At 43.8% G+C, this 25,865-nt stretch overlaps 1 protein-coding gene across 7 annotated transcripts; it reads left to right on the top strand.

Moving 5' to 3' along the window:
• Nucleotides 1-389: 389 nt before the first annotated feature.
• Nucleotides 390-25,864, top strand: acacb (acetyl-CoA carboxylase beta). Of its 7 annotated transcripts, none has more exons than XM_030417044.1 (54): nt 390-659; nt 2,511-3,075; nt 6,058-6,190; nt 6,285-6,423; nt 7,020-7,129; nt 7,233-7,314; nt 7,414-7,512; nt 7,836-7,945; nt 8,052-8,162; nt 8,267-8,476; nt 8,565-8,735; nt 8,852-9,013; nt 9,096-9,259; nt 9,358-9,508; nt 9,614-9,717; nt 10,842-10,923; nt 11,012-11,157; nt 11,242-11,392; nt 11,485-11,619; nt 11,837-11,983; nt 12,068-12,256; nt 12,367-12,467; nt 12,563-12,651; nt 13,222-13,346; nt 13,442-13,555; nt 13,642-13,755; nt 13,847-13,936; nt 14,192-14,310; nt 14,694-14,717; nt 15,267-15,407; nt 15,514-15,610; nt 15,690-15,797; nt 15,893-15,949; nt 17,088-17,129; nt 17,222-17,437; nt 17,559-17,714; nt 17,825-18,028; nt 18,160-18,315; nt 18,457-18,579; nt 19,509-19,778; nt 19,892-19,989; nt 20,136-20,256; nt 20,348-20,458; nt 21,255-21,398; nt 21,489-21,609; nt 21,702-21,798; nt 21,887-21,983; nt 22,072-22,207; nt 22,302-22,479; nt 22,601-22,713; nt 23,434-23,588; nt 23,681-23,851; nt 24,022-24,158; nt 24,723-25,864. In XM_030417044.1, exons 2-54 carry the CDS (start codon nt 2,531-2,533, stop codon nt 24,847-24,849), a joined length of 7,293 nt encoding a protein of 2,430 aa, XP_030272904.1. In that variant the 5' UTR covers nt 390-659; nt 2,511-2,530; the 3' UTR covers nt 24,850-25,864. The 7 variants fall into 7 exon arrangements, with proteins under 7 accessions (XP_030272904.1, XP_030272903.1, XP_030272907.1 ...); XM_030417043.1 differs by having other exon boundaries at nt 15,243-15,407; XM_030417047.1 differs by lacking the exon at nt 2,511-3,075 and having other exon boundaries at nt 15,243-15,407.
• Nucleotide 25,865: the final 1 nt, after the last annotated feature.

The raw sequence follows: 25,865 nt of genomic DNA, 5'->3' as shown, positions 1-25,865 counted from the left end.
TTGAGACTGTCTATCGCTAGAGTCTGTTTCGCCATCTCAGTAAATCACACAACAACAGCTTTGACTTAAACAAGAGCAGAGCGAAATAATTGCAAAAATTAAAATTCTAAAAGATGATGTAAGTATGTACATTTATTCAACTAGGACCCCCAGATGAAAGCATGAAACTTGTACGGTAAATAACAAAGCTGAAGTAGAAAGTGGCATGAATCGAAAATACTAATTTAAACTGCAAAAAAACTAAAGAAAAACAAAACAAAACAAACAAAGATTTATTTTTCAACCACAGACTGACTCATCTTGTACATACACGCTCTTCGGTGATGTCCCTCCTTCCTGGGCGGGGCTTGTCTTGACCCCGCCCCCTCCTACACATGTTTACTGTGTGACGGCTGTGTGGGGACTCTGAGGGACTAAGCTGGTGGGAGGCTAGTTGACATTTTCTGCTGCTGTCATTAAAATTATTAAGATAAAACCAGAAGCAGTTGGGTGGAGCTTGAAGAGATAAACAGCCGTTGGAGAAAGTAGTTTAATGAGAGTTTAGTGCAGTTATGGTGGATAATAAGAGGAATGGTTGTTTGCTAGCTTGTTAGCCTCGTGTTGGTTTTGCAGCAGCAGCAACAACAACTACAGAGCACTGATGTCCGTTATCTGCTGTGGTGAGTGTAAATGACATGGTTATACAGTTAAATACCACTTTACAAGGTCACTTTAACCTTTTAAACCTCTGCTGACACAAGTGGACTCTGTTCTGATCTTTAAAGCTACTTTTTGTAGTAGAGGAATTAACACCAGTCTTTCTCTTAAAAGTCTTTTTACTGTCACATGTGTGTAAAGGTTTGTGGTGAGGAAGCAGGAATGTGTTCAGTTCAGTGTACATTTGACAGTTAGCAAAAGTCAACATGAAGCTTGAGTCAACACACTTTATCACACTGCTGTCCTTTGGTGGAACAACTCACTTTCCATTCAGAAAGGTCAGTACTGACACTACACATGGCCTCCAAAAGAAACTTTAAGAGTTATTTAAATTCATGACATATGAAGCAAAAAGAAAGAAATTCTCTGAAAAGTGATGCCTCATCCTTTTTATTTGTCAAAGTCAAAGTGGCTCCAGAGGACAAATGCTTCCTTCTCTCTGTATTCTCATGAGCTCAGCATTAACATGATTATCCTCCTCTGTATTTGTCTCACATCATTTTTTATTTGTTTACTCGGTTGCCTTCAGGTGTCATTAATGCTGTTTGTGTGGATGTTTATGCTCCCTCCTCCTCCTCCTCCTCCTCCTCCTCCTGCTCCTCCTCAGCCTTAACTCGCTCTGCGTTGACCTTTAGCCCAAATGAAGCAGCCACACTCGGCAGTCATGTCAGCTGTCACAGGCAGTCTGTTCACTGGACGCAGCCTGCTGAGCTTAGCTGGGATATTAACCTGCATAAAATCTAGATTTAATGATTTAAAGGACCTTAAAGTGAGGAAGCGTTTGTGCGACTGCGTACATTTGAATCCTCGTAATATGATTTGAATTGATTTTGCGTCATTAAAGCCGGGGTTGCTCTCTCAGGGTGGAGCTGTAATGAAAATGAACCTCTTCTGCACGATTTCTCTCCTGTCTTTTGAAGTTGAGCAGAACACACTGGACTGATCTCAAATTACCCAGCATGCCTGTGTCCTGAGAGGGCTTCTGACCTCTGATCAGCTCAGGAGAAATGTCTGCAGACTAGAATAGTACACAGACAGCAGGTCTACACAGCATCAAGTTTTCTTTATTTAAAAGTCGCTTCATTCTGGAACGACTGATGGACTTTTGACATAGATATGGATACGTGAGCGCTGACTGCCAGATTGTCACTCAGTTTTTTAAGATAAGCACGAGATAATCTTTTATTGATGCTCAGAAGGGGAAATTCAAGTGTTTCAGCAGCACAAAGACAAAGTAGCAAGTCGAAAAAAAAAAGCGCAGATAATGACTGATACAGGATAGATGAGATAAATATACATGAAAATAAAACAGGAGGTAACAACAATTGTTTAACATGGCAAGTCATGTTATTAAGTGACGTGGTGTGATTGGCAGCTGGTTGCAAAGATCCCTCAAACATTTGTGACAAACGTACGTAATAGAGGCAGGATGTTTTACAGTGTGATACATTTAATACATTCAGTTGCATACATGTTTTTGTTTTAAATGACCCCAGTGCACTGAAACAGCAAACCGACTGTGAACTCAATAATTATAAATTATCCAAAGCTTTTTTTTTTCCTGCATTATATCCTCCAAAAAAATAGGTTTTATGTCGGCACATATCAGGCAGCCGTCTTCTCTGTGATAGGCCAATATCAGCTGATTTTATTGGCCAACAGATATGTTAGTCAGACTCTGAATATGATATAGTAAATGAGATTTATGAATCAGCCAATACTCCATTTTTCCCCATCATGACCTTTTGTAAGTCGGCTCACTTATGATGTCATCTTGTCTGGACTGTAATGCTCGCTGTGTTGTGTTGTTTCAGTCCCAGGAGGATGTCTGTGAATGCTCCCACTCGCAGGTTTGGGATTAATCCTATGGATATTGTTGCTGCTGTGGTGGATTAATACCAAGACAGTAGCGATGCCCGTGAAAGGAGAGGAATCTCCCTCTGGCTGTGATCCCCCTCCAGCCGAGGAGGAGGTTCCCTCGACACAATCCCCTCATCCGGGCGAACATTCCTCGTCAGCAGCTCCTGCTACAGCGAAACGCGATGGGGATAACAGCCTGCAGGTCGGCGGCGCCTCTGGAGTCAAAACTCTGGACGCTGAGGCCCCGCAGGCGTCCTCCGAGGTAAATTCTGAAAAGCCATCTTTGCCGCCGACCGCTCAGAACCCCTCCAGAACCAAAGTGCCAATGCTCAGCTCGGGGCCCGAGGCGAGAGAACGCCTCAAGTTCATTCTGGGAGCGTCGGAGGATAACTCTTCAGATGAGGAACCTCTGGTCACCAAACCTCCAAGCGGTGCATCTCAACCACAGACCTCCACCGACAGAGCGTCTCCTCAGCAGGCCTCCTCTGCAGCGCCACAGTCCAGCTCCTCAGGCATCAAGTAAGACCTCGCTTGTTTCTACAGTTAATGTAAAGTCAACCTGTCTACAGTCAGGCGTGTTTCCATCACTCCAGCCTTTTCTGGAAGCTGTAACTCCGGCCTCTGACATGGACGCATCCCACACGTGCCGAACATGACTCGAAATATAAACTCATTCGCTTTGTGTTTCCATGCCGGTGATAAATTGTCATGCTCCTACTTGCCCCGCGTTTGCGAGCGGTGTGTTATCACCTGACTGCATCGAGTCGACCTGGGTTATTGTGCATACCAAACACCCCCGGCTCTATTATTGGAACAAGAGCCTGAACCAAATGACTTTGAGAACTGCGTGCTGCGAGTCTAGGTCACAACGCAGCAAACAAAAACACTTTAATTTTTATTTTTAGCCCGCACAGTGAGAGTTATTTCCCCACCCGGCGATGGTATACGCCGGGCTGATCGTGGGTCAGAGGGGTTGTTTTGTGCAGCCGGCTGCAAGTTCAACTTGTTATGCTCAGCTGGATTGACCAAATGCATTAAACTGTTTGTGCAACGTGTGGAGAAGCATCATGAAGGGAGGGAAGGTAAGAGATTTCCCTCTTCTTAACCTAAAGCATCGTTCAAGAGGCACTTTTGAGAACTGTGCAGATTTCTCTTGGATGCCAGTTTCTGTCTTTTTCTAAACGAAGGAGACTGAGAACTTTTGTCCCGCTGTAGGCCTTGTCGCTGTGCACAGTTTATTTGTGAGGAACTGCCTGTGATCTGTCACAAGGGATCCCTAGATTATGTCTCTGCAAGTGTGGGAGGGGAGAGAGAGGAGGAAGAGTCTGCGAGGGGAACATTTTGTTTTGGTCTTAGATTTTTACAATCTGGCGTCATGACTCAAACCTCGTAGGATAAAAGTATAGGCTGCACAATGGAGGGAAACGGCTTGTTCCCATATCTCCGAAGGTAAGAGCCATTAAAAGTTGGATGCCGTTCTCTGTAATTTGATACTGTTGCCGCAGTGTTTATTATGTGGACAGATATCACATGCGTCCAGCGGCAGGAATACTGGAAAAGGGCATAATGATGAAAGTGGAATGATCGCTGGACTGGAGGCAACTTGTGCGGACGTGGTTGTGAACAGGAAGGATCGCTCGCGTGGCCATACTGCAGTTATGTAACTGAACAGAGGCTTTTTCTTGGCACATGTTAGTTTGAGGAAATTAAAACAACACTGCGACAGTGTTTACCCCCGAGGAAGGGAAGTGTAAGACCGACCAGAATAACTTTATCTTTAAGAAGCGGCGCAAGGAAAAAAAGCTGACGAGTTGCTTTCCTTCGGGTCCTTAACTCACTCATGTTCATGAACAGATACTCATTGTTTGTTCAGTGTCTGGATAAATCAAACCCTGCCCGGTTGCGACTCGTGTCCTGGGAAAAAAAAGATCAGAAAGTGCACGACACGCGAGGTTATCAAAAACTGGCTCGATGATCGAGTGCAATCTGGATTTCTGGAGTGAAGTGTAAAGTTCGTGTCTGTGACTCAGACAGAGCTGCACTCCAGCTTCACAGAGCAGCTCACAGGTGTTTCTCAGAGATATCTTAGCATGGACATCATTTCTGTATGAAGGGGGCTGTGGTGCAACGGGACTTTGGAGCGAACACGGGTGATATGAGCCGGCTGATAATAAGGGTACGTACAAATATCTCAAGCTGTCCCTGCTTTTGCACAAATGCCGTCTCCCGAAACATGAAGCAGTCACGTCCTGTGCGTTGTGTTAATGCGTGTCACAATCTACAGTAATTGTTGCAACACTGCTGGTGTTTAGATTATAAAGGATTTCAAATAATGAGATTACCACGTCGGGGAAAGCTCAGTTGTACATTTGTACGTAACCTCCCTTTTTCAGTCTGAAAAGAATCTGGAATCGAACAGTAAACCAGATGAGATTATTCACGTCTGTGGCAGAGAATTGTTGCCTGTCTGTAACCAAACTCTCATATGATTAGATAAATATGTTGACTTTGGCACATTTCATCCCTCCTGGTCCCCATTATTTATCTTTAAACTAAGGAAAAGAACTCTATCAATACTTATCAATGACTACTATCTACCACGTGACTCAATAATGTCTAATTAAATGGTGATGAGTTTGGACTTCACCGTGTTAATCGCAGATACTCTTGACATTAAGAAAGTAGATTTTTTTCACGTCTTCTACTCAAGTAACATTTTGAGGTGCTTGAACAGTATTTTCATTTTTTGCTACTAATATTCTGCTTGTGATTTAACTACGTTTAACTTAAGTTACTGTGCAGTGTTAAAGTGATGACACGCTGATGTACAAAGCGAATGACTTCTTCAATCTCTGCATCTGAAGACCAAAGTTATAAAGTGTGTGGATGCAACATTTGAGCCAGGTTTCACTATGACTCGCCTCGCAGAGGCATTTCGGATGTTTTTGAACTTGCAGTATGTTTTTTATCAGTTACTGGAGACGACCCTGTCGCCTGATTGGGCGAAGGTGGTGTATAGTCTGTGTGAATGCATCGTGCTGACAACACATTTACCTTTTATTATCTCTGCTCTGATGAACGTGCGATAGAAAGGAACACAGAGAGTGATAGCTTTGGCCTGATTTATGTACTTTTGTTTGCGTTTGCAGTTTTCTGTGAACGGTTTTCTGTCTAGAACGGCGGTTATAGGCACTTCTGAAGATAAGGTCAGACGTAAATGGGTTGGTCCACAGTCTTGGGAAAGAGACTGAACTTTGACTTGGGTTTTTCATTTTCCGTGCTGCTATTCCCTTGATGTTTTTACTGTATGAAGTTTTTGCCACCATGCCGGCAGAGAAACACGGCAGCTAGTTGCTTCCAAACCTCTTTGGGTTGTAACATTTTGAGGGATCGTTTACAACCTGCAGTGGATTATTGAATATATGTTGCAGAACACACCCAGGTAATCACGTTTTGCTGTGTTACTGGTTAAGAAGGCTAACCATGAGCTTCCCACTGCAGGCCTAGCATGTCCGGTCTTCACCTGGTGAAAAAAGGACGTGAACACAGAAAGATGGATCTTCAGAGGGACTTCACGGTGGCCTCTCCTGCAGAGTTTGTCACCAGGTTTGGTGGCAACCGTGTCATAGAGAAAGTAAGAATGAGAATCCCTTTCCTTTTGCTTCTTAATGACACTGCAGCATGTTTTCAGTTGCTGTCTTTGTTAAGGCTTTCTGTTTCTGTTCCAGGTGCTGATAGCCAACAATGGTATAGCTGCAGTCAAGTGTATGCGCTCGATCCGCCGCTGGTCCTACGAGATGTTTCGCAATGAAAGGACCATCCGCTTCGTGGTCATGGTAACCCCCGAGGACCTGAAAGCCAATGCAGGTTATTGTCAGCTTGATACTTTTTGCTCCCCACACTGCAAAAAAAAGGAAATCTTAAACTAGTGAAATAGTCTTTTGCAGCAGGATGATTATTACTTAACAGGAAATCTTTAAATAAGTTGGTTCTAGTCTAGAAATAAGTAGAAAATGCTGTTTTTTTTTCGATTAAACTGGCAAATTTCTATTTTATTAGTAGAGTATGATTTATTTTTTAATTAATAGAGAATGGTATATGGCCTCGCTCTGATTTAACTCATCTAACCAGGAAAATTACGACATTTTAAAGCTGCATTATGTAAGAATTTGCCACCTTTTGAGTTTATACTCTGCACATCATGAGAGTTGTGGCTAACTGCTGCTAACTCTAGCTTGTAAGCTCAGCTAGCGTTCACAGCTAATGGTCCAGACTGGGAGCTTGCAGTGGCATTACGAGACAGGACAGGTTCGGGGCTAGCTGGTTAGCATGCTAACTTTAGCAGGTCTCTCTGCAACACAACACATTAAGACATTACAGTGCATTTTTGAATGTGCATCTAAGAGTATTTGCCAAAGAAAAAGACAAAGAGACATATTCACAGCTGCTCTTTTCTTTCATAGAATACATTAAAATGGCCGACCATTATGTTCCTGTACCCGGTGGGGCGAACAATAACAACTACGCCAACGTGGAGCTCATAGTAGACATTGCTAAAAGGATCCCAGTGCAGGTACTCTTCACCAGTTACCTAAACATCAGTGTTCCCTCTGTAAGTAAGAAAGCTGTGATTAATGATTAATTACCCCTGTGTGTGTCTGCATCTTCATTAACAGGCTGTATGGGCTGGATGGGGTCACGCCTCAGAAAATCCCAAACTGCCCGACTTGTTGAACAAAGCAGGGATCTCTTTCTTGGGTAAAATCCAGATTGCAGCCACAGAATTAATCACATTGTCTTTATGTATTTATGTGTCAGATCTCACTGACTCACTGCTCTTCTCTCTCTTTCTCTCAGGGCCGTCATGTAAGGCCATGTGGGCTCTCGGGGACAAGGTGGCTTCTTCCATTGTGGCTCAGAGTGCTGACATTCCCACGTTACCGTGGAGCGGATCAGGTGATGCTTTGCATCCCACACGGTCTGTGTATAGTAGCACAAACTGTACTGTGCATGAGGAGTGCACATTTAACCAGAATGTTATCAAAACTGCAATATGGTCGAGTGCAATATCCAAATCACTGAAGCTGCCCTGTTTTACTGCCATACAGGAGGAAAAAAAACAGAAGATATTCACATTCAGAAGCTGGATTCAGCAAATCTTGCCTTATTTTCCTTGAAAAATGACTTTAATGGATTGCCGAAATAGTTGTGGCAACTAATCGATTTATTGTTGCAGCTCTAGATTTTCTGCTCTGTCGTTGTGTGTGGTGGTGCTGCAGGTCTGAGAGTGGACTGGGCGGAGGAGGACCAGAAACAGGGCCGTGTAATCAGCGTTCCTCCAGAGGTCTACACAAAGGGCTGCGTTCAGGACGTAGACGATGGGCTGGCAGTAAGCATATTTGATGTCTACACAGTCACTTCTTTGTTCCTAAAATAATTTCCCTACCAGCAAGGATCTGTAGCTCACTTGTATTTAATGTGATGTCCCTTTGCAGGGGGCGGAGAGAATTGGTTATCCGGTTGTTATCAAGGCCTCTGAGGGTGGAGGTGGAAAGGGTATCCGCAAAGTCGAAAGTTCTGAAGACTTTGCAACTTTCTTTAGACAGGTTCGTGTTGTGCTGTGTTGACTTCTTTCTAATTTGGGCCGAGCTTTATGCAGTTGAAATGATGTAATCCTCACAGCGTGGTGTGTGTGTTTGTTTGAGTGCAGGTTCAGACCGAGGTACCCGGCTCGCCCATCTTCGTCATGCAGCTGGCTCAGCATGCGAGACACCTCGAGGTTCAGATTCTGGCTGACGAATATGGAAATGCCATCTCGCTGTTTGGCCGAGACTGCTCCATCCAGAGGAGGCACCAGAAGATCATCGAGGAGGCTCCTGCCACCATAGCTGCTTCATCGACGTTTGAGCAAATGGAGCAGGTTTGTTTACGCCGCTGCATGTATTTATTCTCCCGCCCTGATAAACTCTGGTTGAAGCTTGACATTTCGTCTCCTCTTTCTGGCCCAGTATGCCGTGCGACTGGCAAAGATGGTGGGCTACGTGAGCGCAGGTACTGTGGAGTATCTCTTCTCTGAGGACGGCAGTTTTCACTTCCTGGAGCTGAATCCTCGCCTGCAGGTGGAACATCCCTGTACAGAGATGATCGGAGACGTGAACCTGCCAGCTGCCCAGCTTCAGGTAAACCTCCGTCACCAAGAAGAACAATTGCACATCAGAAAAGTCAGCAATTCACCTGCAAGTGAGACTAAAAGCCAGAGCTGCAACCCTTCCACTAACCGTTTCATCTCTGGTAGATTGCGATGGGCATTCCCCTTTATAGAATTAAGGACATCCGCCTGCTTTATGGAGAACCTCCATGGGGTGACACCGTCATTAACTTTGAGACTCCGGAGTGCATGCCGAGCCCAAGAGGGCACGTCATAGCTGCTCGGATCACCAGTGAGAACCCTGATGAGGTAGAGCTCACTTTCCTCGACGCACACGGTTTTGTGATGTACCTGTAATCTGCACCTCTGACTCGCTCTCCTCACTCAACAGGGGTTCAAGCCCAGCTCGGGCACCGTGCAGGAGCTGAACTTCCGCAGCAGTAAAAACGTCTGGGGTTATTTCAGCGTGGGGGCGACGGGCGGTCTGCATGAATTTGCTGACTCCCAGTTCGGACATTGTTTCTCCTGGGGCGAGAACCGTGAGGAGGCCATCTCGTAAGCCCTCTTTCTGTTTAAAAATGGTCTGACACTGCCAATAAATACATGTTAGACACTTGTGTTTTATCAGGCGTCGTGTTTTCTCTGTGCTTCAGGAACATGGTGGTGGCTATGAAGGAGCTGTCCATCAGAGGCGACTTCAGGACCACAGTTGAATACCTCATTAAGTTACTGGAGACAGAAAGCTTCAGGAACAACGACATCGACACCGGCTGGCTGGATCATCTCATCGCAGAGAAAGTGCAGGTAGGAGACTGAAGACCGAACTACATAGAACATTACACAGACGGGTACTTTCACTGAATTTGTGTGTAGCTTCTTTGTTCATGACGCCATGTGTCCTCCCACCAGGCGGAGAGACCGGACACCATGCTGGGCATCGTTTGTGGGGCTTTGCATGTTGCTGATGCGGGTTTCAGAAAGAGCATGTCGGACTTCCTACATTCTCTGGAAAGGTCAGCAGACAAAGTCCCTTCTTATTAATGTCTCACCACAACCTTATGTTTATATAAGTGACTATGTTTATATGAACAGTTAAGCCTCATTCAGACTGTGTTCTGTTGTTGCCCATATTCAGATTTTATCTAGATTGATTTTTAGGAAGTCTGGACAGCAACAAAACAAATAAATAATTCTTTGGATGTAGTTTGAAATTTGATTCAAGTCTGATTTCTACAGCTGCATCTCACTCTGGTCGCTCATGTCGGAGAACTCCTCTGATATAAATTGTTTGCTCTGCGACCTGACAGCATTATCGATTGGAAGACGACATTACGGCTCACCATTTTTTCTCATGCTTCAGTTTTGAAAACCTGCGACACGAGCATACATAGTGACTGACGCCTACGTTGCTACCACAGCAATCCATGCAGATACTGTCACTTGCAAATGACAGTGCACACACTCTCTCTGTCAGGTCTGATTTGATAAACAAATCTGATTTGACTGCAGTCTGAACGTAGCCTGATATGCTGGATATGGATATTACAACATACAGAGTTTCATACAGGATTAACAGCACATTCTGTGTGGATATTCCACAATAGAAATTATTCCAAATATATTATTTTCTGATTAAGATATGTGTCATATGTCAATATATTATCAAACATATATTGGTATCTGCGTTTATGTTGCCCAATATGCACAGATATGAAATAGCTTTTTATTTATAGAGGTTATAGTGCAGAAAATGATGCCTGGGATCTTTTATGATTATTCATTTCACAGAAAGTTTACTGTTTCAGGGCACTGATGTCATTTTAGCCCAAGCTGTAAAATATCCTGCTCAGTTACATGATCACCTGTGAGGGACCATTGCAAAAAACTGGGCTGGCTCTTAATTTAGGACATGGATGTCAGTGGGGGGTCTTTAATGCAGTTTGTTACAGTGAAAAATGTGTCCATCAGCTTTTAATGGTCAGCTCTGTGCTTTGCCGAGGTAACAGTTTATAAGGCCGGGGTAGAGGCGCAAAAGAGAAGCCCACATTTTTATAGATAAAAGCAACAAATTGAATGTCATGTAAATGTAACCATACTGTAGTCACTGACTAATAAAAACCATCTCCTGCATCTCTAGAGGCCAAGTGCTTCCTGCAGCCAGCCTCCTCAACTCTGTCACCGTGGACCTGATATATGAAGGAGTCAAGTACTGCCTCAAGGTATCTGCTTCACTCCCTTCACAGTTCAGTGTTTGACTCACTCTATTACATTTTCTGATCAATAAATAATCCCTACTGCCGCCTGCAGGTGGCTCGCCAATCCCCAACGACTTATGTCATCATGATGAACGGCTCAAACATCGAGATAGACGTCCACAGGCTGAACGACGGCGGCCTCCTGCTGTCCTACGACGGCAGCAGCCACACCACCTACATGAAGGAGGAGATAGACAGGCAAGAGCTCTCGAATCCGCACATCTGGACGAATCGGGTTTGTTTGTGTTTACCAATTCCTTCTGAATGACTTCATCCCCGCAGCTACCGCATAACCGTTGGCAACAAGACGTGTGTGTTTGAGAAGGAGACGGATCCCACGGTGCTGAGGTCGCCCTCTGCTGGCAAACTGCTGCAGTACATAATCGAGGACGGCGATCACGTCTGTGCAGGAGAGACGTATGCAGAGATTGAGGTGAATGTTCTGAAAGCTGATCTCTGAAGGCACGCTTTTCCTTTCTGTGTTTTTTTTTTTTTATTAACTGTCTGTTCGTGCTGCCGTGTCAGGTGATGAAGATGGTGATGACGCTGACTGTGCAGCAGTCTGGTTGCATCCACTTTGTCAAGAGACCTGGAGCCGTTCTGGAGCCGGGCTCTGTCGTGGCACGTATAGACCTGGATGATCACAGCAGTGTACATCGTGTAAGTCATCATCTACTCTGCCAATGCAAAGTAAGCGCAAGTTTCGAAGACCAAAAAACATTTCTGGAGCTTCACAGCAAAACAGCGCTGCAGCATTCTCTCAAACTGAAGCAGATGAGGACTTGTTTTATGATGCAAAAAAACAACTGAAATAAAACACAAAATGTCTCCATACAGCTCACTATTTTAACTTGTTTACCTCCGCCTCCTGTCGTAGGTGGAGCTGAACACAGCCGCGCTTCCGCCCCAGCAGCCTCTGCCCATCGTTGGAGAAAAGCTTCACCAGGTGTTTCACAGCGTGCTGGAGAACTTGGGTAAAGTCATGGATGGCTTCTGCCTTGAAGAGCCCTTCTTCAGCAGCAAGGTACACAGCAGGCTTTCTGCCACTACAGATTCTTAAATGATATCATCAGTTTCATTAACTATATGTGCACGTTCATGTCCGCAGCTGAAACAGTGGGTGGCGACCCTGATGAAGACGTTAAGGGACCCCTCTCTGCCGCTGTTGGAGCTCCAGGAGATCATGACGAGTGTGGCGGGTCGCATTCCACCTGGTGTGGAGAAGGATATTCGAAAGGTCATGGCCCAGTACGCGAGCAACATCACCTCTGTCCTCTGCCAGTTCCCGAGCCAAAGGGTGAGAGATGCACCTGAGCAGACATGCTGCTTTAAATCCATACTGTTATTGTAAAGACTGTAAAGTCTGTTCAATGTAAAGACGATGATGTTTCCCTTCCTTTATTCCAGATTGCAAATGTTCTAGACAGCCACGCAGCCACGCTGCAGAGGAAGGCTGACAGAGAGGTGTTCTTCATGAACACTCAGAGTATTGTTCAGCTGGTACAGAGGTTAGTTTTCTGCCCGGGAACAGCAGTAATGCAAAACATACAGAACAATACTGTTATTGCATTGAGTGACACGGGTTGAAACGTGTCTTGTCCAGGTACCGCAGTGGAATTCGGGGTTACATGAAGTCTGTCGTTCTCGATCTGCTGAAACGATACCTGGAAGTGGAGACGCAGTTTCAACAAGGTGACATTCTTGATCATCTGTAATCTGAGCTGTGAGGGGAAAAAGCTTTGATGCAGGAAAGACTTGCAAAAAGGATTCTGACCTGTCTGTTTTTATTTTATGCACAAACAGTGAAAAATGTGCAGAAATAGAAACATTTCAACCCTTTAAATGAGCTGGACAGTGACTTTTTTAATTTGTATTCAACGTTCGCTCTCATCCTTGAAGAGCATTTCTTACTCCTGACTCGATGGAGCGCTTGCCTTATTTTTTTCTACCTTTCCGCCCAGGTTGAACTTTCCTCTGTGCAGAAAATGCTCAGCAATGCATCTTTCATAAAGATAAGAAAAATGCACTTCACTGTGCACTTTTTTCACTGAGGAAAGTTCGCCATGGACTGAACTGTTTGTGCACTTTTGAACTCTGCACTTGTGCGTTCAGTGTTTCTGAACGGCCCTGTCGCGTATAAATCAGAAACTTTTCAAATCCAGACTCCAATCCAAGTCTCTTTTTTCTCATTGGGTGATTCCTTCCTTGCTGAACTATTGTTTGTCATAACTAACATAATTTCACTCTTGCTCTCACAAACAGCTCACTATGACAAGTGTGTTATCAACCTGAGAGAAAGGCACAAACCTGACATGAGTCCTGTGCTGGAGTACATCTTCTCTCACGCCCAGGTCTCCAAAAAGAACGTCCTCGTCACGATGCTCATAGTAAGGCGCTCGTCAGCCTGAACACAGTCATGCATAAACAGAACGATTCCTCCCAACACTTGAGTTAAGTCACAGACACTTTGCGCCCTGTGCAGGATCAGCTGTGTGGAAGAGATCCAACGCTAGCAGATGAGCTGATGGTCATTCTGAACGAGCTCACGCAGCTCAGCAAGATGGAGAACTCGAAGGTGGCGTTGAGAGCCAGACAGGTAACATCACATTCTGCCCGCTTCTCGATCAATCTTTTAATGTCTCATTATTTCTGCTTAATATTATGTTTTTAAATGTGTTGCAGGTCTTGATTGCGTCACATTTACCATCATACGAACTGAGGCACAACCAGGTGGAGTCCATCTTCCTGTCAGCCATCGACATGTACGGCCACCAGTTCTGTCCAGAAAACTTGAAGGTTAGTCTCGTGTGGAGAAGTTTTATTGTGATCAGCAACAAAAAAAAAATAAATATTAATACATGTTTTTGTGTTTTGTTTCCTGGCACAGAAACTCATCCTCTCTGAAACGTCCATTTTTGATGTTTTGCCCAATTTCTTCTATCACTCCAATCAAGTCGTCTGCATGGCTGCCTTGGAGGTATGCTCAGTGGACTCGCAGTAAAGGCATACCATGCAGGATTTTGTCGGTTTCTGTTTCGTAAACACGCCAGTTTGTTCAGCTTTTTATGACAGACCAACAGTAGATTACTGAGAAGTAAAAGATAAAAGAACTCCCTGATGTTTCAAGCTGATCGACTGGTCAAACATGGGCCAAAATTTCCGTTGTTCTGCTCTGTAGACGCATTTTTATCACTTGATTGGTGATAATGACTCGTTCTGTCACGACTCACAGGTGTACGTGCGCCGGGCTTACATCGCCTACGAGCTAAACAGCATCCAGCATCACCAGCTGCAGGATGGAACGTGTGCCGTAGACTTCCAGTTCATGCTGCCGTCGTCACATCCGAACAGGTAACATCTTTTTTTTTTTCCCCGCTGAACTACGCTGCAAAGATTCTCAGGCCACCGACGAAGAGCACTTTGTTGTCTATTTCTTTGAACTGCTGGTGAATCAACACCACTTCCACAAACATGATATTGGCTTGATAAGATCAATACAGACAAGTCTTCAAAACCTGCGCCCAGTGGTGCAGGCGGCGAGCGGACTGTAAAACTGCTGCTGTGACTTGCTTGAGGCTAACTTTGAGTGCAGAATGATTTCACCGACTAGACATTGATGTGAATTTGCTCAGCTTCTTTTTTTAAAGTGCTTCATTCTAATCGTGATGCCTTGAAGCTGAGGTAAGTGTTGATCATCCACCGCTGACATTCACCTGTCAATCATCTTATTTCAGAGGGAGCAGCCCTACTCTGAACAGGTAGAGTAAAGCTCCTCCCCAACCAGCCAAACCACCTGATCGTGTGTATGTCTCACAACAATGCATGTCGACGGCATCGTGTCTTCTTCTGTCCTGTGAAACCAGAACCATGCTTAAGGACTCTTCTAACAAGTCCTTCTTAATTCACTTTTTTTGCGCCCAGCTTTTCCATACGTTCCTTTTTGTTTTTGCTTCTCTCAACCTGTCCAGCAATATTTAAGCTTTTTAAGAGGTTCATCTTTAATTTCACTCGTGCTCCTCTTAAAAACTTAATGCCTGCAATTCTGTTGTCTGCTAGCGAATGGGGAGCCTGTATTCTCCAGCATCAGAGTTTAATTCATGATTTGCAGCTTTCAATCAGACGACAACAAGTCGTATTCCCTCTCAATTGAGTTACTTGACATGTGGACTGTATGTAATTAGAATTGGATGTTACGGTGGTCATACTTGGTCCAGACTTCAGTGTTCTGTTCTGTTCAGTGTTTTCTCAGTGGTCATTCTGTCTTTCTGTCTTTGCTGTCATAGTCTGTGTGTCTGTCTTGTTTCCAGGGTTCCCGTGCCGGTCAGCGGATCAGGACAGTTTAAAATGAGGCGGCAGAGCAGCGAGCTCTTCCTGGACGGATCGTTGTCTCCTCCCTGTCAGCGAATGGGCGCCATGGTGGCTTTCCAGTGTGTCGACGACTTCAAAAGGTCGCTTTGAACTTGATGATAAATGACTTTCCTCTGATTTTTATTCTGATAAAGATATCTGAACAAAGTCGCTGCCTGCTGATGTTTCCCTTTTTGTCTTTTGCAGGAATTTTGATGAAGTTCTCTCCAGCTTCGCGGAGCCGCTCTTGGAGACGGCTCCGTATTCAGAGTCCTCCAGTCTGTATGAGGAGGACAACTTCAGGGTGAGCGCTGTTGTGAACATGAAAAGGCTTTTGTCTTCCGTTTCCTCGCAGCTGCTGATTTTGCTCCCATCCCCTCCAGAATAAGAGGGAGAACCCAATCCACATCATTAACGTGTCCATAAAGACGGCAGACACAGAAGATGACGACGCCTTGGTTACAGCTTTCACTGAATTTGCCCAATCGAAGGTCGGCTTCCATTCAGACCTTGTTGATTCAGATATTGCCTCTGTTTTCATGATGGAATGAAAATATTGTATTTCTTTCTTGTGTTTATTTTACAGAAAGCCGTTCTCTTTGAGTATGGAATCAGGAGAATCACATTTTTGATTGCACAGAAGGTAAAGCCCGCTGTATCATGTCTTTATATTGCCACATATTGCTCTTAACACAGGGTTTGTATGGTTGCTTGACATCCTTGAAAGTGCTTGAATGTTGTGTTTTCAATGTCTGAAAAGCGCTTGGATTTTAGTTTAAGTGCTTGAAAGTGCTTGACATTATAAGTCTGAGTCTTGGCAACATTCTGATCAGACTGGATAGTTTTCTTATTACAAGGAGAAATAAAATCAGTGTGTGTGTCGTCACACATGCAGCCTGGTAGCAATAGAGAAGGATGGCTGAGGAGAAGGTGAATTTCATGCAATTTGGACTGATGACACGTTCAATATTAATAAACCTAATTAAAAGGTGAAAAGCTTATAAAAGTTTATGTCAAAAAAGAAAATTACAGGGTGCTCTCAGGTCTCTCTTTGTCCCGGTTCAAGTGTACCTGAAGAACGGCAAGTGGCTTCCTTTTTTTTTTGGATAAAACTTTGTGTTCTCCTTTAATTTCTAAAGTTTTTGCTATCATGAAACATCATTTTAGATGTTTACAGCATAATACAATGCACATAATTGTGATAAAAAGTGAAAAAATTCCTGTAGATTTATATTTTACCCCAGCGATAAGGTGCTGGAAAATGTTGTAAATGACCCTTAAAAGTGCTTGAAAAGTGCTTGAATTTGACCTTGAAAAATGTGTACGAACCCTGTTAACAGCTTGCGTTTTATCACAGATGGCATTAATGCGAACAACTTAGTTTGTACTTATTACTTGTACTTGTCAACTGAATCACTAAAAGTTAGAGAGAAAATAAACGGCCTGTATTTATATTTCATCTTGAAAATGAAAAACACAACAAATTCTTTTTAACATTTCCTATAAATGGTGCATTTATAACTCCTGTCTGCTTCTCTTTTAATAAAAATAGAACTTAAAGATGCTCTTAGCGTAGCTCTCCTACTTTCACAGTGTGTGAACTATAATCTCCAAATCGTATTCAAGCTAGAGGCGACACAACATCGCCTGGCCGTTCATACCTTATTCTATCGATATCTGCACAGATTTGTTCAGTAAAGCTGCCAGTTTGACTGCTTCTGGCAAGTACAAAATAAATTTGCTCAGTGTCTTATTATTATTCTCATCTTTGTTTTGAACAGAGAGAATTTCCCAAGTTCTTCACTTTCAGAGCAAGAGATGGGGTAAGTTTTACGAGACTGTATAATCATATTGCCAGTGAGTTAATGTGCTGCTCCAGGGTTGAGAAGATGACCCGGTCCGTCCCTCTCCTCAGTTCCAAGAGGACCGTATTTATCGTAATCTGGAGCCGGCTTTAGCGTTTCAGCTGGAGCTCAACCGCATGAGGAACTTCGAGCTGACAGCCGTCCCCTGTGCCAACCACAAAATGCAACTCTACCTCGGTGCGGCTCGTGTGCAGGAGGGGGCTGAAGTCACAGACTACCGCTTCTTCATACGAGCCATCATCCGTCACTCAGATCTCATCACAAAGGTAAGCGGAGCAACAGTAAAGGACACCTTATCGATTCTTCAGAGTCTTCAACCCAAGAGTTGATTCCCTGATTAAAGAAAAGGTTTTTAGGTGATTAAATCCCTTGATTTTACACAAACAGGAAGCCTCCTTTGAATACCTTCAAAATGAAGGCGAGCGTCTTCTGCTGGAGGCCATGGATGAGCTGGAGGTGGCCTTCAGTAACACCAGTGTCCGCACGGACTGCAACCACATCTTCCTCAACTTCGTCCCCACTGTCATTATGGACCCCTCTAAAGTCAGTGTCCCGCACATTATTTCTGTGGTCCATATTCACTGAATTAAATATACACGCTTATTTCTCTGTGGTCCTTTTTAACATCCATGTCTTCTTCTCGATGTCTTCAGATCGAGGAGTCTGTTCGCTCCATGGTGATGCGATACGGCAGCCGTCTGTGGAAGCTGAGGGTCCTGCAGGCCGAGCTGAAGATCAACATCCGGCTCACACCGAATGGGAACGCCATTCCTGTCCGCTTGTTTCTCACCAATGAGTCCGGCTATTACTTGGACATCAGCCTGTACAAGGAGGTCACTGACCCAAGTTCTGGACAGGTGGGGACTTTGCACTGGAGTCATTTTGTTAAATTAAATGTGAACCAAAAGATTCTGTATGTGTTATTTTACAGTTGCATTGTCATGGAGTAATGAACCATTACTTCACTTTATCATTTCTCCCTTTTCAGATCATGTTCCTGTCGTATGGAGATAAGCAGGGTCCTTTGCACGGCATGCTGATCAACACTCCGTATGTGACCAAAGACCTGCTGCAGGCCAAACGGTTTCAGGCTCAAACTCTGGGGACCACGTACATCTATGACTTCCCTGAGATGTTCAGACAGGTGCTGTTAACTCACTCACAGTTTATTTTGGCGATGCACCGATTTCAACCGATTCCTCTCCAATCAATTGGTGCATCTGTTATTTTTTCTTTTTAATGGTTCCTAAGATGTTTGACTCTGTTACTGAAAATCTTCCTGTAGGCTCTGTTTAAGCTGTGGGGTCCAGGAGATAAACACCCTAAAGACGTGCTGATGTGCATCGAGCTGGTTCTGGACCCACAAGGTCGACTCGTGCAGATGAACCGGCAGCCTGGTGACAATGATGTGAGAGACCTTTTTTTTTTTTTTTTGAATTAAATCTTTATTTGGGATGGACATGTAAAACATCGGCATACCACTGTGGTGAAAATATAAACCAATGTTCCGGTTTTGTTGTATTGAGTCCAGAAAAGGCACAAGTTAAGTCATCCAGAGGCTCGAGTCCCAAGGAAGTATATTCATGGAACGTGAATCAAATTATATTCGTCCTTGGTAGAGCTTCCTCTCCTCTAGAAGCTTAGATTTCACAGCCTTTATGACAGAATAACATCAGTGGAACTACATTGTCTTCCTAGAAACAATATTGACATTTTGCCTGGTATAGACAGAACCAGATGTAACTCTCGAGAGAGCAAAAACTTAATTATAATCAGAACATTTTACAAGGAACTATGTACACACGAACCAGGGGGTCGCCTGCCGCTGCTGACGTTGAAAAAAATCAACAATAACCAGTCCAAAATTGGATAGTTAAATTATAAAGCAATATTGCCAATGGGATCAGATAAAATCTGCTCTCATAGGGGCTATGAATAGGATCTAGTTGTGCCAGATTTGATGAAATTTCTCCTTTTGGACCCTTAGCTGATAGGTCAGTTTTTCCATCCTAAATATCTCTAAGATGATTTCAATCCAATCATCCAGGGTAGGTTGGATCAGGCTAAACCACCTCCTTGTAATTGTTTTCTTGCTTGCCACCAAGAGTAATTGTAGCAGCTTTATTTCACTCAACAAAAAGGGGACGAGGCCTAGGTACAAAACATCAAAACTCAGAGGTATTTGAGTATTGAAAATCTTGTTTAAGGAAGCCTGAATACCCTTCCAGAAAGTATTTAATTTAGGACATTCCCAGAAAGATGTGAGGGACCTTTTAGAGCTTTTATGTCACTTCATGCTTTCTCACTGTTATTATACTGATGACCATTCATCTCCAGGTGGGAATGGTCGCCTTTAGGATGAAGATGAAGACTCCAGAGTACCCGGAGGGCAGAGATATCGTCGTCATCTGTAACGACATCACTCACATGATCGGCTCTTTTGGTCCTCAAGAGGACGAGCTGTTCCTCAAGGCGTCCGAGTTGGCTCGCGCTGAGGGCATCCCCCGCATTTACATCGCAGCCAACAGTGGAGCGCGCATCGGCCTCGCTGAGGAGATCAAACACATGTTCCAGGTGGCCTGGATCGACCCCGCTGACCCCTACAAGGTGACATTTGCTTCTCCAAACGTCTGCATCGTACACGAGTCAGGGGAAGAACCACGGGGAATACTGTAGCAATCTGATATTTATGTCATGAGTTACTTCCCTTTTGTCTGTAGGGTTTCAAGTACCTTTACCTGACACCGCAGGACTACACACGCATCAGCTCCACCAGCGCTGTTCACTGTCACCATGTAGAGGAAGGTGGAGAGTCCAGGTATAATCAATCAATCTACATCTATTTCTTGTTGTCATATAGAAGTAAATTCACCCGTAACTTGTGTTTGTGGGCTCAAAAAGATAAGATATAGATTAGATAGATATGGTTTTATTTGTCTTCATCACTGCATCCGTCTGTTTCAGGTACATCATCACCGACATCATTGGGAATGACGATGGTATCGGGGTTGAGAACCTGCGAGGTTCTGGCATGATTGCTGGAGAATCCTCTCAGGCCTATGAGGAGATTATTACAATCAGCATGGTGAGAACGTGCATCTGACTTCTCTGAGTAAGAAGGAGCCCACTGGAACCTCCTGGACATTTCTCCTGATCCACTCTTTATTCTCTTGCAGGTGACGTGTCGCGCCATTGGAATCGGAGCCTACCTGGTCCGGTTGGGCCAGCGGGTGATCCAGGTGGAGAACTCTCACATTATCCTGACTGGAGCCGGCGCTCTGAACAAGGTTTGTTGAGTCATTGATGCGTTAATGTCATTTAAATAAACACATTTTTTTAGTAGATATGGGTGTAAATTCCTGTTTGCCAGAAAGTATTTTTTGAAAATGTTCTGTTGTCCTGAAACATTATTTAAACTCCCCCAAATTACACAATACAGATTTATATTAGTCGTAACTGTATAGTATTATAAAAATGGAGAGATTTCTTAAAAGGAAAGCAGTTAGTTGTTCGTTTTTATCAACTTTGTCCTATTTTTTTTTGTATATTTACTGTTGCTCTTGACAACAGCCTGTGGTTACTGGTGTTCAGGCAGCCATGGATAATACACTGTGATTCACAACACAATAAGGCGTTGCGGTTATAAATTAATTAATTAAGGATTAGTGTATTGGCACACTTCCTGTCGTACCAGCTTGATCATCACTGAAAGAGTCCTGGAAAATGATCTCTAGAAAAGAGCGAGAACCCTGATTCAATATTAAAGTATTTTTAAAAAAAGGCCTCATCTTCAACATGTCACAATGTTTGACGTAAATACAATTCTAGAGTTTTTTATTTGAATTTGCAGTTTCAAGTTTAGAGTTTAGGAGCTCTGAATGTGCAGGTGTCTCGTTAGAAATAAACCACAGACGCTGAATGTGCACCAGGTGGTAAACATTTTTTTACAACAGTTTCTTTTTGCTGTAACATTTGACTTTCTTCACCCAAAGGATTATCAAGCTATGTCAAACTTGCTCCGGAGTACAGTGCCCTTGTGGTGGAAGTTACGTAGAGTGCATTGAAGCCTTTGTTTGTGTGAAGGTTTTGGGCAGAGAGGTCTACACCTCCAACAACCAGCTGGGAGGGATCCAGATCATGCACAACAACGGAGTCACACACACGACTGTGCCGGACGACTTTGAGGGCGTCTTCACCATCCTCAAGTGGCTCTCCTATATGCCAAAGGTTTGGCTGAATGTGTGACAGTTTGTGTAGTTTTAAGTGAACAAGACATCAGATCGCTAACTACAGTTCTTCTTCTTCTTCTCCTCACAGAACAAACAATCCCCTGTTCCTGTAATAGCAACTGCAGATCCAGTCGACAGAGAGATCGATTATACTCCAACAAAAGCACCGTATGACCCCCGCTGGATGCTGGCGGGGAGACCTCACCCCTGTGAGTGCCAAGAAGAGGGTTAAACTCTCAAACTGCCGTATTTCAGTATGCAGCTTGGTTCATTTTCTTTCTTTCTGCGTTTATACCCGTAGCTGTGAGAGGGGCCTGGCAGAGTGGATTCTTCGACCAGGGCTCTTTCATGGAGATCATGGAGTCATGGGCTCGGACGGTGGTAACGGGCAGAGCGCGGTAAATCTGTTGACGCTTGATTTATATGTTCACGAAATGCGTGTGTGAAGTGATTTTATTTTGGAATAATTCTGTTGTATAAAAACAGGCTTGGAGGAATTCCCCTCGGTGTCATCGCTGTTGAAACGCGCTCAGTGGAGCTGACAATCCCAGCCGATCCAGCAAACCTGGACTCAGAATCTAAAGTGAGTAAATCTGACTGCGTGTTTATGATTTAAACAGATGATATGATGGTATTTCGCCTCTTCTGATGACTGTGTGTGTTGGCGTCAGGTTCTGCAGCAGGCTGGTCAGGTGTGGTTTCCAGATTCGGCCTTTAAAACCGCTCAGGCGATCTGTGACTTCAACCGCGAACGTCTGCCTCTCATGGTGTTCGCCAACTGGAGGGGCTTCTCTGGCGGAATGAAGGGTACAGGATGAATACTGAACTTTACGTGCAAGAGCATTTGTTATTGAATAAAAAGAATATCATGTTTCTAATCATTTAACTGTTTGACTCCCAGATATGTACGACCAGGTGTTGAAGTTTGGCGCCTACATCGTGGACGCCCTGCGCGGTTTCCATCAGCCGGTGCTGGTTTACATCCCACCGCACGCTGAGCTGAGAGGAGGCTCGTGGGTGGTGATAGACCCCACCATCAACCCACTGTGTATGGAGCTCTATGCAGACAAGGACAGCAGGTACGCGATGGCTGCTTCATGTACGGATATACCCTAAGAAGAAGGCGTGTGTGTGAGAATACCATGTTTCTGACTTTTGTCACCTCCCTGTTGTTGTTTTTGTTGTTGTGTGTGTGTTCAGAGGTGGTGTTCTGGAGGCCGAGGGTACAGTGGAGATCAAATTCAGGAGGAAGGACCTGCTGAAGACCATGAGACGACTGGATTCAGTCTACGCCGGTCTGGTTGAGCAGCTCGGTAAAGACCATTTCTTCTTTAGCTCACACAACCACCTCCATTTATTTCTCTCTTAAAGAGATATTCCGCTGTAAGTTTAATCCATGGTCTAAATCACCGTGAAACTGTGTTAGACTCCCTCTTGAGAGATCAAGTTAGCAGACCGCTAATTTACGGAGTTTTATCAACCTGAGGAAATGACCGCACGACAACAATAATAATCGATAATAACTGTTATAAACTGGCAGGTAAGACACATATGAACTTTGATTGCTTTTCCATGGAGTCATAATCACACATTTTCATCCATGAGGCGCGGAACTCTACTGCACTCGGTAATCGACTCGTCGGGACTTCCCGTCAACAGGAAGCTGCTGCAGAAGAGTGGTAAATTTAGTCAGCTTTTCAGTAGAAATCCAGCTAAGCTAGCGGAGGTTAGATGCCCCGGACTATGTGCTGAGACCCTATTTGTACTGTTGCTGAAGTTTGGTGCTGTTCTGAGCATTATTTGTGGCTTTTTTTGGCGGTTTATATTTGGATCCATTTAACTGCAGTGTATTGTTGTCGTGCGGTCGTTTCTGAGGTTGATAAAACTCCGTAAATTAGCGGTCTGCTAACTTGATCTCTCGAGAGGGAGTCGAACACAGTTTCACGGTGATTTAGACCACGGATTAAACTTACACCGGAATATCCCTTTAATGCAGTAGTCCTGGATGTTCACACCTTTTCTGTTTTCATCAGCTTCCCCAGAACTGTCTGACAAACAGAGCAGAGAGCTGGAGTTGAAGCTTAAAGCGAGGGAGGAGTTCCTGCTGCCCATCTACCACCAGGTGGCGGTGCAGTTTGTGGAGCTCCACGACACCCCGGGCAGGATGCAGGAGAAGGGTGTCATCACTGTGAGTGAGCACGTCATGAACAATCACAAACAAACTGTAGAGACTGTCTTTAAAATGTGTTTGTTTTGAATTAAATCTGGCACTCTCGACAGGATATTTTGGATTGGAAGAACGTGCGGACCTTCTTCTACTGGCGTCTGCGCCGCCTGCTGTTGGAGCAGGTGGTGAAGTGTGAGATCCTGCAGGCGAACGCGGAGCTCAGTGACGGACACATGCAGTCCATGCTGCGGCGCTGGTTCGTCGAAACAGAGGGAACGGTCAAGGTATGTCATGTCTCCTGCTGATGCATTACATGTGATGTCTGTGAAGTGATGCACCTGATGCGTCAAACTTTGCTGATATAATATAATGTTTCGTTGTTGCTTGTCTCATAAATCAAGTGTTCTGAAATGAACTTTTCGAGAGTTTTAACGGTGCTCGTCTTCGTCCTCAGGCTTATCTCTGGGATAACAACCAGGCAGTAGTGGAGTGGCTCGAGAAGCATTTACCTGAGGAGGACGGCACTCGATCAGCCATACGAGAGAACATCAAGTACCTGAAGAGAGAAAACACTCTGAAACACATCCGAAGGTAATGAAGGCTTTCTTGTGTCACATCTTAACAAAAAATTAAAGGATTGTCGCTGAGGAGTCGCAACTGAAACATCAGCAAAACTGTGTTATAGATATAAACCTGAGTATTAGCTAAAGGACATATAATAGTCTCATCTCGAAGCATTTAGAGCAAATAACTCACAGAGGTTCTTGTGTTTATTCTTTGCTGTTGAGTCCATTCTGTAACTAAACTGCATTTTCCCAGTTTATCTATTGAGAAACTTAAAGCATTGCTTGAAATCACTGGAAGTTTTCTTGTCAGTGCTCCCTAAAACCTTTATTTCTCAGCTTCTGAAACTAGAAGCTTGAAGGCCATTTAAGAACCTAACATTCTGGCATTTGCTCATTTATTCATTAACAAATCACAATTAATTTCTTCAGTCACATGTCTTGACGGTGACTACATCTTCCATAACGTGCTCAAGTTCCCTCAGAAGGGAGAAACACACACGTTACATCTCGTCTTAATGTGTTAAAATAAGTTATTCCAGTGTGTTTTAATAGCTGACACTTGTATAATAATTATCCTCTTGTGTTCTAGCCTGGTGCAGGCCAACCCTGACCTCGCCATGGACTGCATCATCCACATGAGCCAGAACATTACTCCGTCCCAGCGAGCCGAACTCTCGCATCTGCTCGCCACTATGGACGACACCAGCACCAGTTAAGCTGAAGAGGTTCATGTAATTTATAATAAACAAAAACCTCAGTTCTTGTTGATTGTACGTGATGGATGAAGAGGTAGAGAAAATGTAAAGGTGAAGAAAAAAAGAATGGTATGATTTTTAAAAAATATATATATATATATAATTAATGGGACAATTCTTTGCATTAAAGCACTGTTGCACTCACTGGCATCAAACGGCGTTATAATCCGTCCCACTGTCGACTCACAGGCAGAGTTTGTCTTCAGCTGCTTAGTTTGGGAACTTTCGGGTTCACAAACGACGACTGTGCACATTTCACTTGACTGTATTTGTACATAAAGGTGTATCAGTGTTAAATTAGCCTTTTAACTAGGCTCTGTGCAGTCTACTGAGGCCAGAGGCTTCGTATTCAGGTGCTGGTTGTCATTTTTCAGTTGAGTGTTATAAAGTAAAGAATGTGTGTGTTCATCTTTGAATGTAGCTCGGACAGCTGATCAGTTCTTTGATCAGTTTTCAAGTAAAACAAAAAAAAAAAACATAATCACATTGATAAGCGCAAAAAAAAAAAAATGAAATGAAATGAATAATTTTACATTTCTGCGTCGATGAATATCATGAAATGTTTACCAGTATTGTAACGCTGAAATGCAGATGAGCAGATTTAGCTTTTTTTTTTTTCTAATGCGAGTGCAGTTTTGTCATTTCACTGTCGACACTGGACGCAGCCGTCCGTCGTTTCATCATCACTCTGTTCATGTTGTGCTGTTTTTGTGAGCGAAGACAATGTTGTGAATGAAAGGAGAGACTGTGACACTGTATGAGATACTTCTGAACTTGTTTTTTTGTTTTTTGTTTTTCATGTTTGTCGGTATGTCTTCAATATAATGCAGTAATTCTTAAAACTCAGGTCGGACACTAAGTGCCAAAAGTGGACCCCAAAGTGACAAACACCAAAATATCATTGAATGTATAAAAAAAAAAACTCCTTTGTTTGTCTTCCACCAAGGCCTGTCAATAAATGTCATTGAGATATTTTT

Source organism: Sparus aurata, chromosome 5 (assembly GCF_900880675.1).
Source record: "Sparus aurata chromosome 5, fSpaAur1.1, whole genome shotgun sequence".
Classification (NCBI taxonomy): domain Eukaryota; kingdom Metazoa; phylum Chordata; class Actinopteri; order Spariformes; family Sparidae; genus Sparus; species Sparus aurata.
Note: the sequence above shows the minus strand (reverse complement) of the source record. Positions and strands in the feature narration are given on the sequence as shown.

What these genes read in the sequence shown, in the direction of transcription:
- acacb (XM_030417043.1), top strand. Translation starts at nt 2,531, where the DNA reads ATGCTCCCACTCGCAGGTTTGGGATTAATCCTATGGATATTGTTGCTG. An exon ending in GCAACCGTGTCATAGAGAAA is followed by an intron (nt 6,191 to 6,284) that starts GTAAGAATGAGA and finishes TTTCTGTTCCAG; the next exon opens with GTGCTGATAGCCAACAATGG. An exon ending in CTGAATTTGCCCAATCGAAG is followed by an intron (nt 15,798 to 15,892) that starts GTCGGCTTCCAT and finishes TTTATTTTACAG; the next exon opens with AAAGCCGTTCTCTTTGAGTA.